Consider the following 13,346-nt stretch of genomic DNA (forward strand, 5'->3'; position numbering starts at 1 on the left):
TAGTTTTGCTTGTGGTGTAGATCCTATGCGCCTCTCCTCTTTCCATCCACCCTGAATCACTTGTTAGGCCAGGTGCTCATGACTACTCATATCACTGCCCCTATTTTTCTTGTTGGTATTCATCCTGTGGAGCAAGGAAAGCCAGCGATGTGCAGTATCCAGGCTGGATGGGTAGAAAGTGTCTCTTAGAAGCCATTTTAGCCCCTGTCTCGGGAGCACGTTAGATAATTACCTATATATTTCTGCATTTGGTGCTGTTGCTAGGTTGTACCACACTGCTCCTCTAATGCCTGTATAACCTTCAACTATTCCTACTGCAGGAAGCAAGGTTCCCAGATGTGAAGAAAGAATATATTGAAGAGTTGATCAATGTCAAGAACTGCTATGACTTAAATGTGTAAGTATAAAGCTAAGAGCCAGAGTGTACCATAAAACAGGTTGGCTGCAGTCACGCTGCCATTTTCCTTCCTGCTAATAATGCTTTGAGCATATCCAGGCTGGGAGTCAGCACTATGCTGGCAGTGCCAAAGAGTGTGGATTATTTTTTTTTGTTTTCCCCCTGTTCTAATAGAAATTTTCTTTCTGACATCGTGTTGTAGCTTCTCTGCTTTTAAGATAATTTGCAAATTCTCTGTTACTAGTTCTCTGATTATTTAAAACTATTACATATCATTTCCTCTTAACTGTTACTAGGCTTGTTAAAGATTAGTGTCAAGGGTAGGTGTTGAGGTAGCTTCTGTAAAATGTAATTCAAAGGTGAATTGGTGAATTTTGAATTGTGGAAAATAATTTCCTGCCTCTTCCTGCCCTTTTCTGGGTAAAACTGACACTGTTTTGGACTTGCTCATTTGATGTCATGCTGTTGATTTTTACCCCATTTACTTGACTGAATGGCAGTGGTGCTATTTGAGTTCCTCTCAAACCACGTTTTGCAGACAAAACACAGTTAAGGGCTAGCAGGATTAGTTATAGATGTCTTTTGATGGATAGCTTTTGGTCACGTTGAGCAGAAATCTGAGCCAAGAAGGGAAGTAAAAGCAATGGAAAATCATCCTGAGTACTGTTGCTTTCCCAATTGTACTAGCAGCTCAAGGATTCCTTAGCGTTAAGAATCATATTTGATATTTTTGGGAGTTCACTTTAGAATCAAAAGAATAAAAAAAAAAGTCATCAATCTTTGTTGATAAGTTGCATCATCACCCTCCTCTTTTGGGTAAGGCTTGCGCAGCTGAAGAATGAAAGGCTGTGGGTGTTGGCACCAGCCAGCACTGAGGGGAGAGTGGTTTGAAGTAAATTACATCTGACTTGGGTCTGATGCTGGGTGGCCCCTCTCTCTTTCTCTCTGCAGCTGTCACTATCTTGAACATGTTGAAACTAGTTATTATGGGATACAAGAATGAGGAATAGGTGTTGGTTGCCAGAGGTTTCATTTTATCTCCATATAAATCCCGTGCCCTTTACAGTTAACTAAGGCGCTAATTAAGCAGTATTCAAGCATGTGAGGCTTGCAGTTACTTATTGGAGCATAAATAAGGTAACTGGCAAGGAACTAAGCCTAATATATAAAATAATAGATGGGATCACCCTTAGATTTCCTATTCTACTACCTTTGCCTGTGTAGTGAAGTTGTGCCTTCAAAGAAGGGACTTCTAGGCTGGAAAATGATCTAGTTACAACTATCCTCATCTTCTCAAAGTGCTTTCCCTGCAGCAATGACATGTTCAACACAGGAAAGGCTTTCAGGTGCCTGCCCTGCGTACCTGTGCCTCAGAGCAGTTGGTTATGTTGGAAATGAGGACGGTAGGTAGGGCAGCAGCCCGTTCCTCGGGGCGATCAGGCCATTGCAGCTGTGGCTAGCTGCAGCACCCTCGCACGGATTGTGTGAAAACCTCGTTATTGTATCCTGCAGGGACTTAGTGAAGCCTGGTAGAAGTAAATCCCAGTATCAGCTTCTATAAGTCTTAATGTGTTCCTTCCCTCTCTGCTCCCAAAATCTCTTCTCTCCTATTGTGTGCCACAGAGCCAGGGAGATGAAAAGGTGCTTACAGGCTTCCCCGCAGGCCATCTACAGTGCCTGCTCGGTGGTGCATTACGGACTTACTGGATGATAAAGATTTCTCCTCCATATTTTTATTCCTTTAACCAAACTATCTTTTGAATTGTCACTGCATCTTTGGTATCCGCACAAAACGGGTCAAAGCACTGGTCAGCCAGGCTGGCGGGGTCTCTTTGATCTCCACGGTGTGTCAAGCTGAATCAGGCTCGAAATATAATAACTAAGGGTGGCTGGGTTGGGGCAGGGATGAGGCTTTTAACTGCCTCTGTGTCCTGTGGTGCAGATATTAATGAACGGTGCCGCAAGTGTGCGTGCGTTGCGTGCTGGGACCCACTTAACTAATTGTCAGACACCGAAGGTTAACATCTCCGAAAATCCCGAGCATTGAGATGGCAACATGCAGAACGGTTCAGACGTGCTCCGGCTGGGCCACAGCTGAAAGCCTTGCGTTTGAGCTGCAGTGCTCGGAGCTCCTTGAAGTTTCTGTTTTGTCGGATTAGAATAGTTGTCCTTGACAAAAGGGGGACCTATTAAATGCTCGGCGCTGAGATATTTTGTTGTTTTCCAAAATGATAGTCTTAAAACTTTGAACCCATGCGAAAGATAAGATGTGAGAGCTCCTCTTAGCAGGGTATCATCTATTCAGCTTTTGTGTGCAGAAGCATTCACGCTCGGTCAAAAGCTTCTGGCTCAGTATGTCAATACCTGATTAAACAAAAAGAAATGCCTCCGCTTTGAATGTGAAAGCAGGGCTAAAGTAATCACGCCTTGATAGCGGGTTAATGCTGCAAGCCAGTTCAGATTTCTTAATTAGGGACTGATTTCTGACATCAGGAATGTAAATTAGCAGCAATTATGCCAGTGCTGCAACCTAGCACCTTCTCATTCAGAAAGTTTCACAGACGTTAATTGCTCCTCATAGCTCCTTTCAGGAGGTTATTGTTCTATAGCTGGGGAAACTGAGGAACAGCTTCTGTTACTCGACCCGTCGAGCACGGCTGGTTGGTGACAGTTGAGAATAAGCCCTGAAAGGCAGGCTCAGATTGCCTACAGCAAGCCTACCCTTCAAAAGGGCCTCTGAGGTATTCGTGGGGTATTCTGAAACTACTTGCTGCAGTCTTTTCGAAGCTGAAATGCTCAGCTGAGCTACCTGACAGGGTTATGACTGTTTGCAATAGGACCTCAGGCATGCTGCATTTAGTCTAGTATGTAATTTTCCAAGTATTTTTAGTGATTTTTTTCTAAGTGCTTTTTCCCACTAGAACAGTTTTCAGCGTGAGTTGGACAATGGCAGTATGATTTCAAGCTTTATTACGATGAAACCTGTGTTCAGAGTACACATCTTAAGTAAACAGTGTTAAACATGTTTCTGCCTCTGCTGCATTGTGAAAGTAGATAAAGGCTGGAGGCTCTAATTCAAATTTGAAGCAGTAATCTGACCAGGAAGACATCAACCTGTCACAGTTTTTTTATGGGGGTTTGTGTGCTTGTCTTTCCATAGCTGGTTTTGTATTAGCCACAGCAGATGTCAGCTGTTACAATTAATGCTGCTCTGCTGTGATTGTTCCTTCCTCTGTAGTCCTCACAAGATTAATTTCACAGTAGCACGATGTTAGCACACCTTGACTCTTAGTTGTGAAAGATCAGAGGTAGGTAGCCCAAGGAAGTATCACTTTACGTGGTTTTAGCTGTGGATGTGAGTGGGAAGTAAGCCTGGTTGTTCCCTCCTGGCATGGAGAGATTTGGGCTGGTTAGTAGCTCACCCATACAAGCTCCTCTTAAGTAAATGTAATTGTTGAAAGACATCTATTTGCTTTTCGTTCTGCAGTCACACAACTCATCATTGTTAATTCTCAGTCATTTATTTTCCGTTCACTCTAGTCTGAGACCTCTCTTGGTTCTTGCAGGGCAAGCTGTGACTTGCCTGCCCAGCCTTTTAATTAGAGGATGCTAAAAATTTGACAAGGGAGGAATGAGCCTGAGCTCCCAGAACCTGAAGTAACTGTATTTATCTTTTCAGACTTTGTAACTTTCTTCTGGAAAATCCAGATTACCCAAAGAAGGAAGGCAGAGTGGTTTTAAATCCCAGCAGCAGCCTGCTTGCCAGCCAAGACGAGACAAAGGCAAGTGAGAGTGAACTTATCTACAGCGTGCTTCCCATCAAATCTGTCCAATTTGAAGTCGTCTTGGGATGTATGAGTCTATTAGTACGTACTTGCAGAGTGCCTGACTGAGCCATGCTTGGATAGGAGGCCTCCAGGTGCAATTAAGATAGTGTTAAATAACAACAGGTAGTTGCTTGCAAGATGACTTTGAGGTTTTGGTGTTGTGCAGCTGTCTCGTCTGCTCTTCTGCCTTCAGTGAGACCCCCTGGCTTGCCTGCCTACCAGCCACCTGCTATCTACAGTGTTCGTTTTGGTAACTGGTGTAAGAATTTCTTGGTCATTCTGTCGCATGAAGTAGACTTGGCCCTCAGGTCTATCTTGTGTGACCTTTAGGTGTTAATTTTTAGTCTCTTAACTGCAACTCTCCATACAGTTACTTGATCTTATTAATTTATTTTAAAGCCCATTCAATTTTTTTTTTTATTTGAACTGCATTGAGTATGTTGAGGTGGCTGTGTGTGGACTACCTTCTCTTTTGCATTTTCTTCTTAGGTGCCTAAAGTGGACTACTTTGACTTTTCCAAGCTTGCCCCACTTGATCAGCGGTGCTTTATTCAGGCAGCTGACCTCCTTATGGCAGACTTCAAAATGTTGAGCAGCCAAGACATTAAGTGGGCACTACATGAACTCAAGGGACACTATGCAATCACACGAAAGGTTCTCCTCTTCAAGTCTGTTTTCTTCCTAGGGTTACCTCCTGTATCTGTGGAGAGCAGTGTGAAGTCTTCTGCTGTACTGTGCCATCTGCTTGTGTGTTTGTAGTTGCGTTTTGTTCTTACGATCTTCCTTTCCTTTCAAGAAGTGTTTGCTCATTTAGTAGAGACTTGCAAAATTTATTGGCCAGACAGAATGCTGCAGGAAGTTTTTACTTGTCTGTAGCAGGAGAATTGAGGAAGCACTAGCTCCTTGATGATAGGTGATGTGTTGGATTCAGAAGTGTTCCTGTACTTTGCTGAAGTGGGGGTATAATTGCCAGTAAAGCCAAGACAGTTAACTAAGTCTTAAAACATTTAACTGCCTCTATTAGATTAGTTTTTAACTGACTGCCTGTAATTAAAGAGAAACCCGAGTCTCACTGTCCTGTTTAATTATGATGTGTGAAATGAATCATATATTGCTCATAAAAGTTTCACTGTAATGGAGCTGCAAAGAAACTTGTTCTTAAGCATCAGCAAACTAACTATGAATGTGGTTTCAAGCTTTTGACTTGGAGCTACTCTTCTGTATGCTTTTTTTTGCTTGAGCTTCTCCCTCCACTGTTCCAGGGCATAACTAAACCAAAAACACCGTGCCTCTTTGTTTGATTGATAGAATTGAGCAAAATCAGATTCTAGCTCTAGGCCTTCCGAAAAGAAGCTCCTTTTAAAAACATAAAAGGAAAAATATCAGCTCTGTTGCATCAGAGTGGACACCAGCTGTATTAGAGTTAATAGCTGAGGTGTTGTGAAGCATCATTCAGCTCTGCGTGGTGACAATTTTGTTTTTATGGAATGATTAGTGGACAAAGGGAAGAGGTTTTCATGCCTCTATGGGGTGCTTGGCTTTCCTGTTTTAGATCAGTCCTATGTGTGTTTGTGCAGTGTGTTGATGTGAAGTATGTGCTTCTGCTTTCTTCCAAAGAACAGAAGGGATTTAAGTCTGCATGTTGTTTTTTTTAGGCCTTTTCAGATGCCATCAAAAAATGGCAGGAGCTGTCTCCGGAAACCAGTGGGAAACGAAAAAGAAGAAAAGAAATGAATCAGTATTCATATATAGATTTCAAATTTGAGCAAGGTAAATAACAAGCAGTGTGTATTGTGCTCTGTGTGGTTATTGTAAGCAGAACTAGATTACACTGGAAAGTACTGTCCTTGAAAAGGGATATTGTCCCAGAACAGCTATGTTTCTGTCACTGTCTGGTATCTTATTTTGGAGACGTGCTTCATTAGTACCTCTGCTTGGTACAGTTCTGTGTGAGTCCTTAAAGTTATGCAGCTGGTGGTGTGTAGAGGAGGAAGGATTTAAGCTTTTTTTTTGCTGCTTCATCCTGTTTCATATAGTGCCTGTAACTGTGCCTTAGGTGACGTGAAAATTGAGAAGCGGATGTTCTTCCTGGAGAATAAGAGACGACACTGGAGAACCTACGACAAGCTCTCGCTTCTTCCACCAGTGCTGCTGGAGCAGGAATTCTATGAGCAAAAAGTTAAAGAGATGGCAGAGGTGAGTGGGAGGAGCTGCTTTGGTTTTGTGGTGCAAACAACTTCAACTGCTGCAGAGATCTTCCATGTGTCTGCTAATGTTTATTTATAGTCCATGATAAAACACCTTATTGGACTTTTTTTTAACTGCATAGTAATAAAAGCTATATTAATTATTTCTTTCCTCTAATTGTTAGCAGGCTTCTCTGCTGCTTTAGGGCTTGTAACTGCAGCACATGTTGGTGGCTAATAATGACCAGGCCCGGGGCAGTCTGTCCACTCACTCTACCTTGCAGAAGCTGGCAGTCTGGTCCCTCCAGAACAGCTTGTCCCTTCCTGAGGACTGCGTGTTTCAAAGCAAAGCCCACCAACACCTGCTGGTGTGTTGTCTTCCCTTCCATAGACCGAGGGATGACTAAATTCACTACTCTGCACCTACAGGCCTCTTCTAAAGTAGCTTCTTGAAGATCAGCGTCTCTTAGACAGTTGGGTAGTGTCTCCTTGTAAAAACAATGTTCCTTGGGGCTTTCTCTGGAGATGCCTGTTGGGTAAGCTCTTTTCTGCCCGTAGGAACCTGAATGAGCGGCCCTCATAATGTAGGATTTGGTTCTTTGTTCTTGCTGCCTTGGCTTCTCCCATCTGTTTTAGCTGAATCATAAATAGCTTGAAGGATTGGAAGGATGGGGCTGAGTGATGTTATAAGCAGACAGTGCACCTTTTGTGGTGGGTTGTAAGTTGTGAGATAATGTAAAAGAGCGTAGAGGCTGGAAAACTGCTTTATCCGTTCTGTAAATACAGATGCATATGTCTCTTTTACAGCATGCAGACTTCCTCCTTGCTCTGCAGATGAATGAGGAGCAGTATCAGAAGGTCAGTATCTATAACGTGGTCCCTTGAGTTCAGCTTCTGCATAGATGCTGTTTTGCACTTACCTCTTCAGACTTTCCTGGCTTCTGGAAGGGAGCTTTTCTGAAGGGCTGCATTTGCTGTGCCACTTTTGCTGAGCGGGTAAAACCTGCGTAGTATGTGTTGGCTGGCTTTTAGAAAAGGTAGACAGGTCTTTAGAAGGCCTTTAGAAAGGCTGCTGAGTGCAGCAAGACAGTATTGATGCACGTAATGATCTGTAGGAATTCAGTCTGCTTGTATCTTTACTGGCCACAACAAACACTGCAATAGAATAGCACCAGGTTTGTTCTTGCTACCACCGTTATGGCTGTTTAAAACAGATTTGCTGTTCTTGGAGCTCTGCCAGTGGAAAAGGCCTTTCTAGTTTGCAGAAAGGACTCTGCAAAAAACTGAAAAACAGGTCTTTCCCTTTAAATGAAGAGGGAAAATTTAAAGATCGGTTCAGCAGCTGTGGATTACTTTTTTCTTTCTTGCTGCCTGTTCCTCTTCAAACTTGGGAGAAGGTGTTGGACCTTTGAAGAAGCTGGCATACTTATTCTTAACAGTGGCAAGTTTCTCTACCCCTGCAGTGAAGAGGCCAAGGCAGGGTCTCTGCAGGCAGCGGGGTAAATATTCCTTTAGAGGGCAACAGATTTGAAGCTTGGTTTTCCCCATGTGAATGGCGTGCGCTCTGCAGCTTCCCCAACCCAAGATGCTTCTGTGCCTGTGAGCTAAGAATTATCTAAATACCACACTCTCTAGCTTTTTGGAATCTGTTAAGCAGGATATGTAGATATTAAGTTACTTAAAGCTGAGTTCCTGGTTTTGCTTAGTGGATTTTGACCATTGAGTAGGATATCTGATGGAATGATGTACATCTGTGGCTCTTTTTTTTATAATTAATGCTGGCACTGTTTATGGCTTGCCGTTGTATGTGCCCGCATCGCTGCATTTTATTTGCAGCAGAGTGTGTTGGTATGTTGCTCTAGGTATTGATTTTTATTTATTTATTTTCTGCTGTAGCTAACACCTCTGTTTATGGCTGCAGGATGGTCAGATGATAGAGTGCCGCTGCTGTTACGGGGAGTTTGCATTTGAAGAGCTAACTCAGTGTGCAGATGGTCACTTGTTCTGCAAGGAGTGCCTAATTAAATATGCTCAGGAGGCAGTCTTTGGCTCTGGGAAGGTAAGAATTTTCCAATTGGATGAGGGGAAAATGGATGAATTGCTGTTGGGAGATCACATTGCTGTTTGCATAGTTTTGTTGCTTAAACCAGATGTAACTGCACTTCCCAAGAAGTACTTGAATGGAATTGTCTTGAAATCCAAATCCAACAAGTCAGTCTCACCATCGAGTGAACAGCCGACGACTTCACAATGGATTTTTTGTTGAGTAGGTTTTTGGTTTTGCTGACCTCAGTCTTCTCTGTTCCATACTTAGCAATTTTTAATGGATTATTAGAAAAAACTTTTTACAGTGTTCATAATAATAACTTAAACTCATCTGGTTTTGATTTAATGCTTAATAAACCAGTGATAAGTCTGCGCAGAGAATGTGTTCTCATCTCTGACTCAGCCAGTCTCTTCATAGCTAAAAAATGTTTGTCCTTCCTAACTGCCTTGCAATCCCAACTTAATTTGGGGATTGGTTCCTCGATGGTACTACTAACCCCAGTCCCATTTAGAGGTGCTGCTGTTCCTAGGACACAGTTACCGGAGGCGGTCCAAATGGTAAGGGAGCAGCAGTTAAGTGTCCTGATACTTAGCTGAGCTACGGATGAATTATTGACTGCTCTGAGGTGTACGTGCTCCTTTGCCTCGGATATGATAACCAAACTGTAGGATACTTTTGTACTCTGGGATCTATATTTCATGTGAAGATAAACCAGACAACGTTTGTATGACTGTACTGACAAGAATGTAACGTGCTGTTCACAGAGTGCTGGTTCTCAGTGGAGACCACACAGTAGCCTGTTATTTCTGTGTGGTCACAGTGGGTTTGGAGCTTGTGAACTGTGATCCCAGCTATCAACAAGCATCTTCACGTCCAGCGCTCGTTAATTAGCCACGTTCTTACCATAGTAAGCCTGTTTTCTGGCCATCATCTACTGATTTAAGCTCTATTATCTCTAAGCAAGGCTCTGCTCTGGTTTACTTGCAAATGTTCTAGGTACTAACTACTGTTCTGTCACTACCATCAGACTGAAACTGAGCTCTCTTCTTCCAACCACAGTCAGAGCTCAGCTGCATGGAGGGCAGTTGCACGTGTTCATTCCCCACCAGCGAGCTGGAGAAGGTGCTTCCGGAGAACATCCTCTGCAAATACTACGAGAGGAAAGCGGAGGAGGAGGTGGCTGCTGCCTGTGCAGATGAGCTTGTCAGGTAAGTGCCCAGTGCAAGACACAAGCTGTGCTTACTGTTGTACAAAATTGTCCCCCCCCAAACCCTAAACATGCACCAGATGTGGGGTAGGTAGCTTTTTAAGAGCCACCTAATCATTTCAGGCTTCAGACTGTTTTTATTCAGGTTGGTCTGCCTTTGACTAGGAGCAGATTAAAATTCAATAGAGCCGTCTCCCCCAAGCCTTGCTTGCTAGCTCTGTGTTGATCCTCTAAATTACATGGTCTAAAGTAGTGCTGAGCATATAATATTTTGATTGCAAACAGGGAAGTGATCGAAGAAATATGAGCATAAAGACAGCAGTCAGCACATCCTGGCGGCAGACATTTGGTTGGCATCTTTCTTAAGAACCACACAGCTGTTTGACTAAATCCACTTTCAGCAGAGATTTGTTTGGCATTATGCATTAATAGCTCCTTCTTCTGGGCTGCAGGTGTCCGTTCTGTAACTTCCCAGCTCTACTGGACAACGATGTGAAGCGGTTCAGCTGTCCTAATCCCCGCTGCAGAAAGGTAATTGGGTGGCTCTTGCCACTCGGTCTCTTCTAGGGTGTTAGGCAGCAGAGCTGGAACACAGCTCGTGCTTCCCTAGTACCAGATGAATGAGGATCTAAAGCGACTGCGTGGGGCAGTGATACAGGTATCTTGCTGGATCTGTTGATGTTCTCTAAAACTGTGTAGCTGATGAGAAGTATTTCAGGGCGCTGTTGATACAGACAGCAGTATCCCTTTCACGTGGCAGACTTGGAAGATATTGACTAAAAAAGCTTCTAGAAAAGTCTTAGGGAGCTGTCATGCATATACAGAACTTTTTAGGTGAACAGGGAATGAGCATAAAGTCCAATTGTAATCCTTTGTGTAATGAAATAATGAAAATTGTGGTGAATGACCTGAAACAACCCTGTGTACTGTCCTTAGCATCTTACATTTTTGTTTAATGCCATCATTTGAATACAGTTTTGGTTGGAAGGGACAAAAACTTAGTTGAATGTGTCCATTCAAAGGGCAGGAATTCTTTGTGCTTCTATCAAAGGTCGCTATTAGCCATAATGGAACAATCCCCAGGTCCAGTGGGGCTACAGAGTGGGGAAAACTTGCTGCTGCTACTCCTGCACATTCTGTTCTGGGGGAAAACAGAAATGTAGAAATGTGTTTTCTCAGTTTCCTCAATATATGCAGAACCTCGCTCACATCTGGTGCCAGTGAGCTGAGGCCAACAGTATCAGCATTAAGCGCTGGAGCTACGAGGCATCTTGCGTAACTGTAGCCACAGCGATGAATTCTCATGCAATATTGAGAGAGCTGCCCGTTCACCAGCAGAGATTTCTGCTAATCACGGAAATTCCTCTCGAGTGCATTAACTGTATGCTTGTAGCTGCTGTAGCTTTGGGTTCTCGTAAGCGATTCCACCATTTGCCTTATTGAGAAAGTAATAGGCAGTCCAATTCTTTTTTTCTGCAGAAACTGAAGTTGCCAGCAGTGAACTTTTGCATTTTTTTTGTGAAAAATTAGCATACGGGGGGGAGTTACCTAACAACACGCAATTCCATTTTAGTTCTCGGATATCCAGATATGTTTTGCTAACATCCATCTCTAGCATTTGGGAGAGAAATCCAATTCTAGTCATCCAAACTTCAGGAGCAAGGCGATCTGCTAGTCACTAGGTGGCACTGTTGATTCATGCTTTAAATCACTTTTTTTCTTAATCTGTTTGTGCAAAACCCAAGCTGTTTTTGAAATGTACATGTGTCAGCACCACCAAACAAAATTCAGGCTCAAAACACATGAACATTTCAGTATGCAAAAAGAATTGAAGTCTTTTTCCTAAAACGTGTAATGTGGTACAGTAACTGATAAGAGAGGTCAGTGCTGATGTGTTCCTTTCCTTCTGGTTTGCTGTTTCATTTCCTTCCTAGCGTGCTGTCTGTTCCCCCTTCCCTGGGGTTGCAGCATTCCAGTGGGCTGGATTTCTGGTTTCCTGGACAGCTTGTGTTGATTCATTAGCTGAAAATCTGCTGAGTAGCTCAGTGCTCTCCTTAGAAGTCTGAACAACTTGAGGGTTCGAAGGCGAGGATGAAGAATTGGGATAGCAGGATGTGGTGGTGTCTCATAGCAGCAACTGCAGTGCTTCTTATTCCCTGCTATCTTGCCTCTTCCCAGAATGAAGAATTTCAGTTAATGCTCTTGCTTTCAGGAAACTGTTGCCCTGAGGGAGGAAAGGACTAGATTAGCCTTTCCTCTATGGGAACACTACAGAGGTTGGAGAGGATGCATTGGCTTTGCTAGCAGTGCCTCTGGCAGGCTCTGTGGTGGTGATGACTGATCCTGGAAGGAGTCCCTCTCTGGTTGGAAGGACTGTGCTTGCACAGCTGAACCTAAAGTGAGGGGAAGTATAGAAAGCGAAAGGTCAAAATGTGCCTGTCTTGAAACCTCGGGGCTCCTAAAGGGTGGAGGGAGGAGGAGCAGATGGTGGTCACGTTTGTGCTCCATCGCCTGGCTCCTTTGTCTTGCTTAGAGGGTTCATGTTCATACTCTGACTTTTCTTCAAATCTTGCAGAGAGGTTGATCCATATTTGGATCTGATATGGACATACTCTAAAATAAGTGGTGGAAATCAGTTGGAAGCCTTCATGTTGGCTGTGGATGCGTGTTGGGCTCAGTAGATCATCTCTAGACGTACCCAGGTTACTGCCTGTGCATCTCGCCTGCGGTCTGCTGTAGTTCCAGTCCCTTGCACCTTGCAGGGAGCAGAGCATGGCTGGGTGTAACCCCAGCAATGGGCAGAGCTCCGGTGGCTGCCCGTGACCGACCGAACGCACAAAGAGCACACAGATGAGCCTGCACCGTCTGTCGGGGCCGGTGTGGCTCCAGCTGTGTTTCGTGGAGTTTGGCTCCTAGCGAGGTGACCAGGACTTAAATCTTAACATCCCGAACTGCAGGGTGGAGAAAGAGCTTAATTAGCCAAGGAGAAGCGTTGCCCCAGCTACCCTCTGAACGCATTCCCGTGGGTATTTGCAGTCTGAGCTGGTGTGGGAGGGAGTCAGCTTTCGCCCAGCGGGCTGCCCCGAGACCTGTTTGAGACCTGTTGGAGCTTCGAGGCTTCGCCCTGCAGCGAGCCGCTTGCAGCGCGTTCCCGGGAAGCCTGCAGGCGCACAGCCAGGCTGCCGGCAGCAGGCAGGTTTGCTGCCCAGCCCGGTCAGCCTCCATCTTGCCCCGTGCGGGGTGAATTTCTCATCCCTGCTGGGGCGTGTTTCTCCTCCCTGCGTTCCGACATCGCGATTCTGGGAGGACTGTGGAAGACACGTGTTGCTCGTTGGCTTCTTAAGCGCTGGGAAGCGAGCGTGCACTTTCTGCATGCTGAGGGAAGCACTGCTTCCCACCAGCAAAGGAAGTCCTTTCTTTCTGCTCTGCCTCCCTCCTCCCAACATCCCATATTGTTCCGGGAAGCCTTTTGTTCCCAGGCTGCTCGCCCAGCTATCCCAGGCGCGGCGTTGCGGCTGGAGGGGGGGGGACAGCCTCCCCTCTTTGCAGTCTCAGCACAAAGCACTGCAGGGCTTTCAGCCAGCCAGGAGATGGGGAGGTGAAAGCTGCTGTTGCCATGGAAATCACGCATGCATGGAGCAGCGCTGTCCCTCCGGGCCAGGAGAGCTCCAAACCCACACCG

The 13,346-nt window shown here is 44.7% G+C and overlaps 1 protein-coding gene across 3 annotated transcripts in view; it reads left to right on the forward strand.

Annotated features, from left to right (window-relative positions):
* The window catches only part of RNF216 (ring finger protein 216), a 77,045-nt gene that overhangs the window by 17,347 nt on the left and 46,352 nt on the right, over positions 1-13,346 (forward strand). For all 3 annotated transcript variants that reach the window (XM_066977900.1, XM_066977901.1, XM_013174888.3), the window contains exons 5-13: positions 321-397; positions 4,077-4,179; positions 4,714-4,878; positions 5,880-5,994; positions 6,281-6,420; positions 7,218-7,268; positions 8,332-8,469; positions 9,517-9,665; positions 10,117-10,195. In XM_066977900.1, the coding sequence (XP_066834001.1) occupies positions 321-397; positions 4,077-4,179; positions 4,714-4,878; positions 5,880-5,994; positions 6,281-6,420; positions 7,218-7,268; positions 8,332-8,469; positions 9,517-9,665; positions 10,117-10,195 (1,017 nt within the window). The remainder of the gene's footprint in view (positions 1-320; positions 398-4,076; positions 4,180-4,713; positions 4,879-5,879; positions 5,995-6,280; positions 6,421-7,217; positions 7,269-8,331; positions 8,470-9,516; positions 9,666-10,116; positions 10,196-13,346) is intronic.

Source organism: Anser cygnoides, chromosome 15 (genome assembly GCF_040182565.1).
Source record: "Anser cygnoides isolate HZ-2024a breed goose chromosome 15, Taihu_goose_T2T_genome, whole genome shotgun sequence".
Classification (NCBI taxonomy): domain Eukaryota; kingdom Metazoa; phylum Chordata; class Aves; order Anseriformes; family Anatidae; genus Anser; species Anser cygnoides.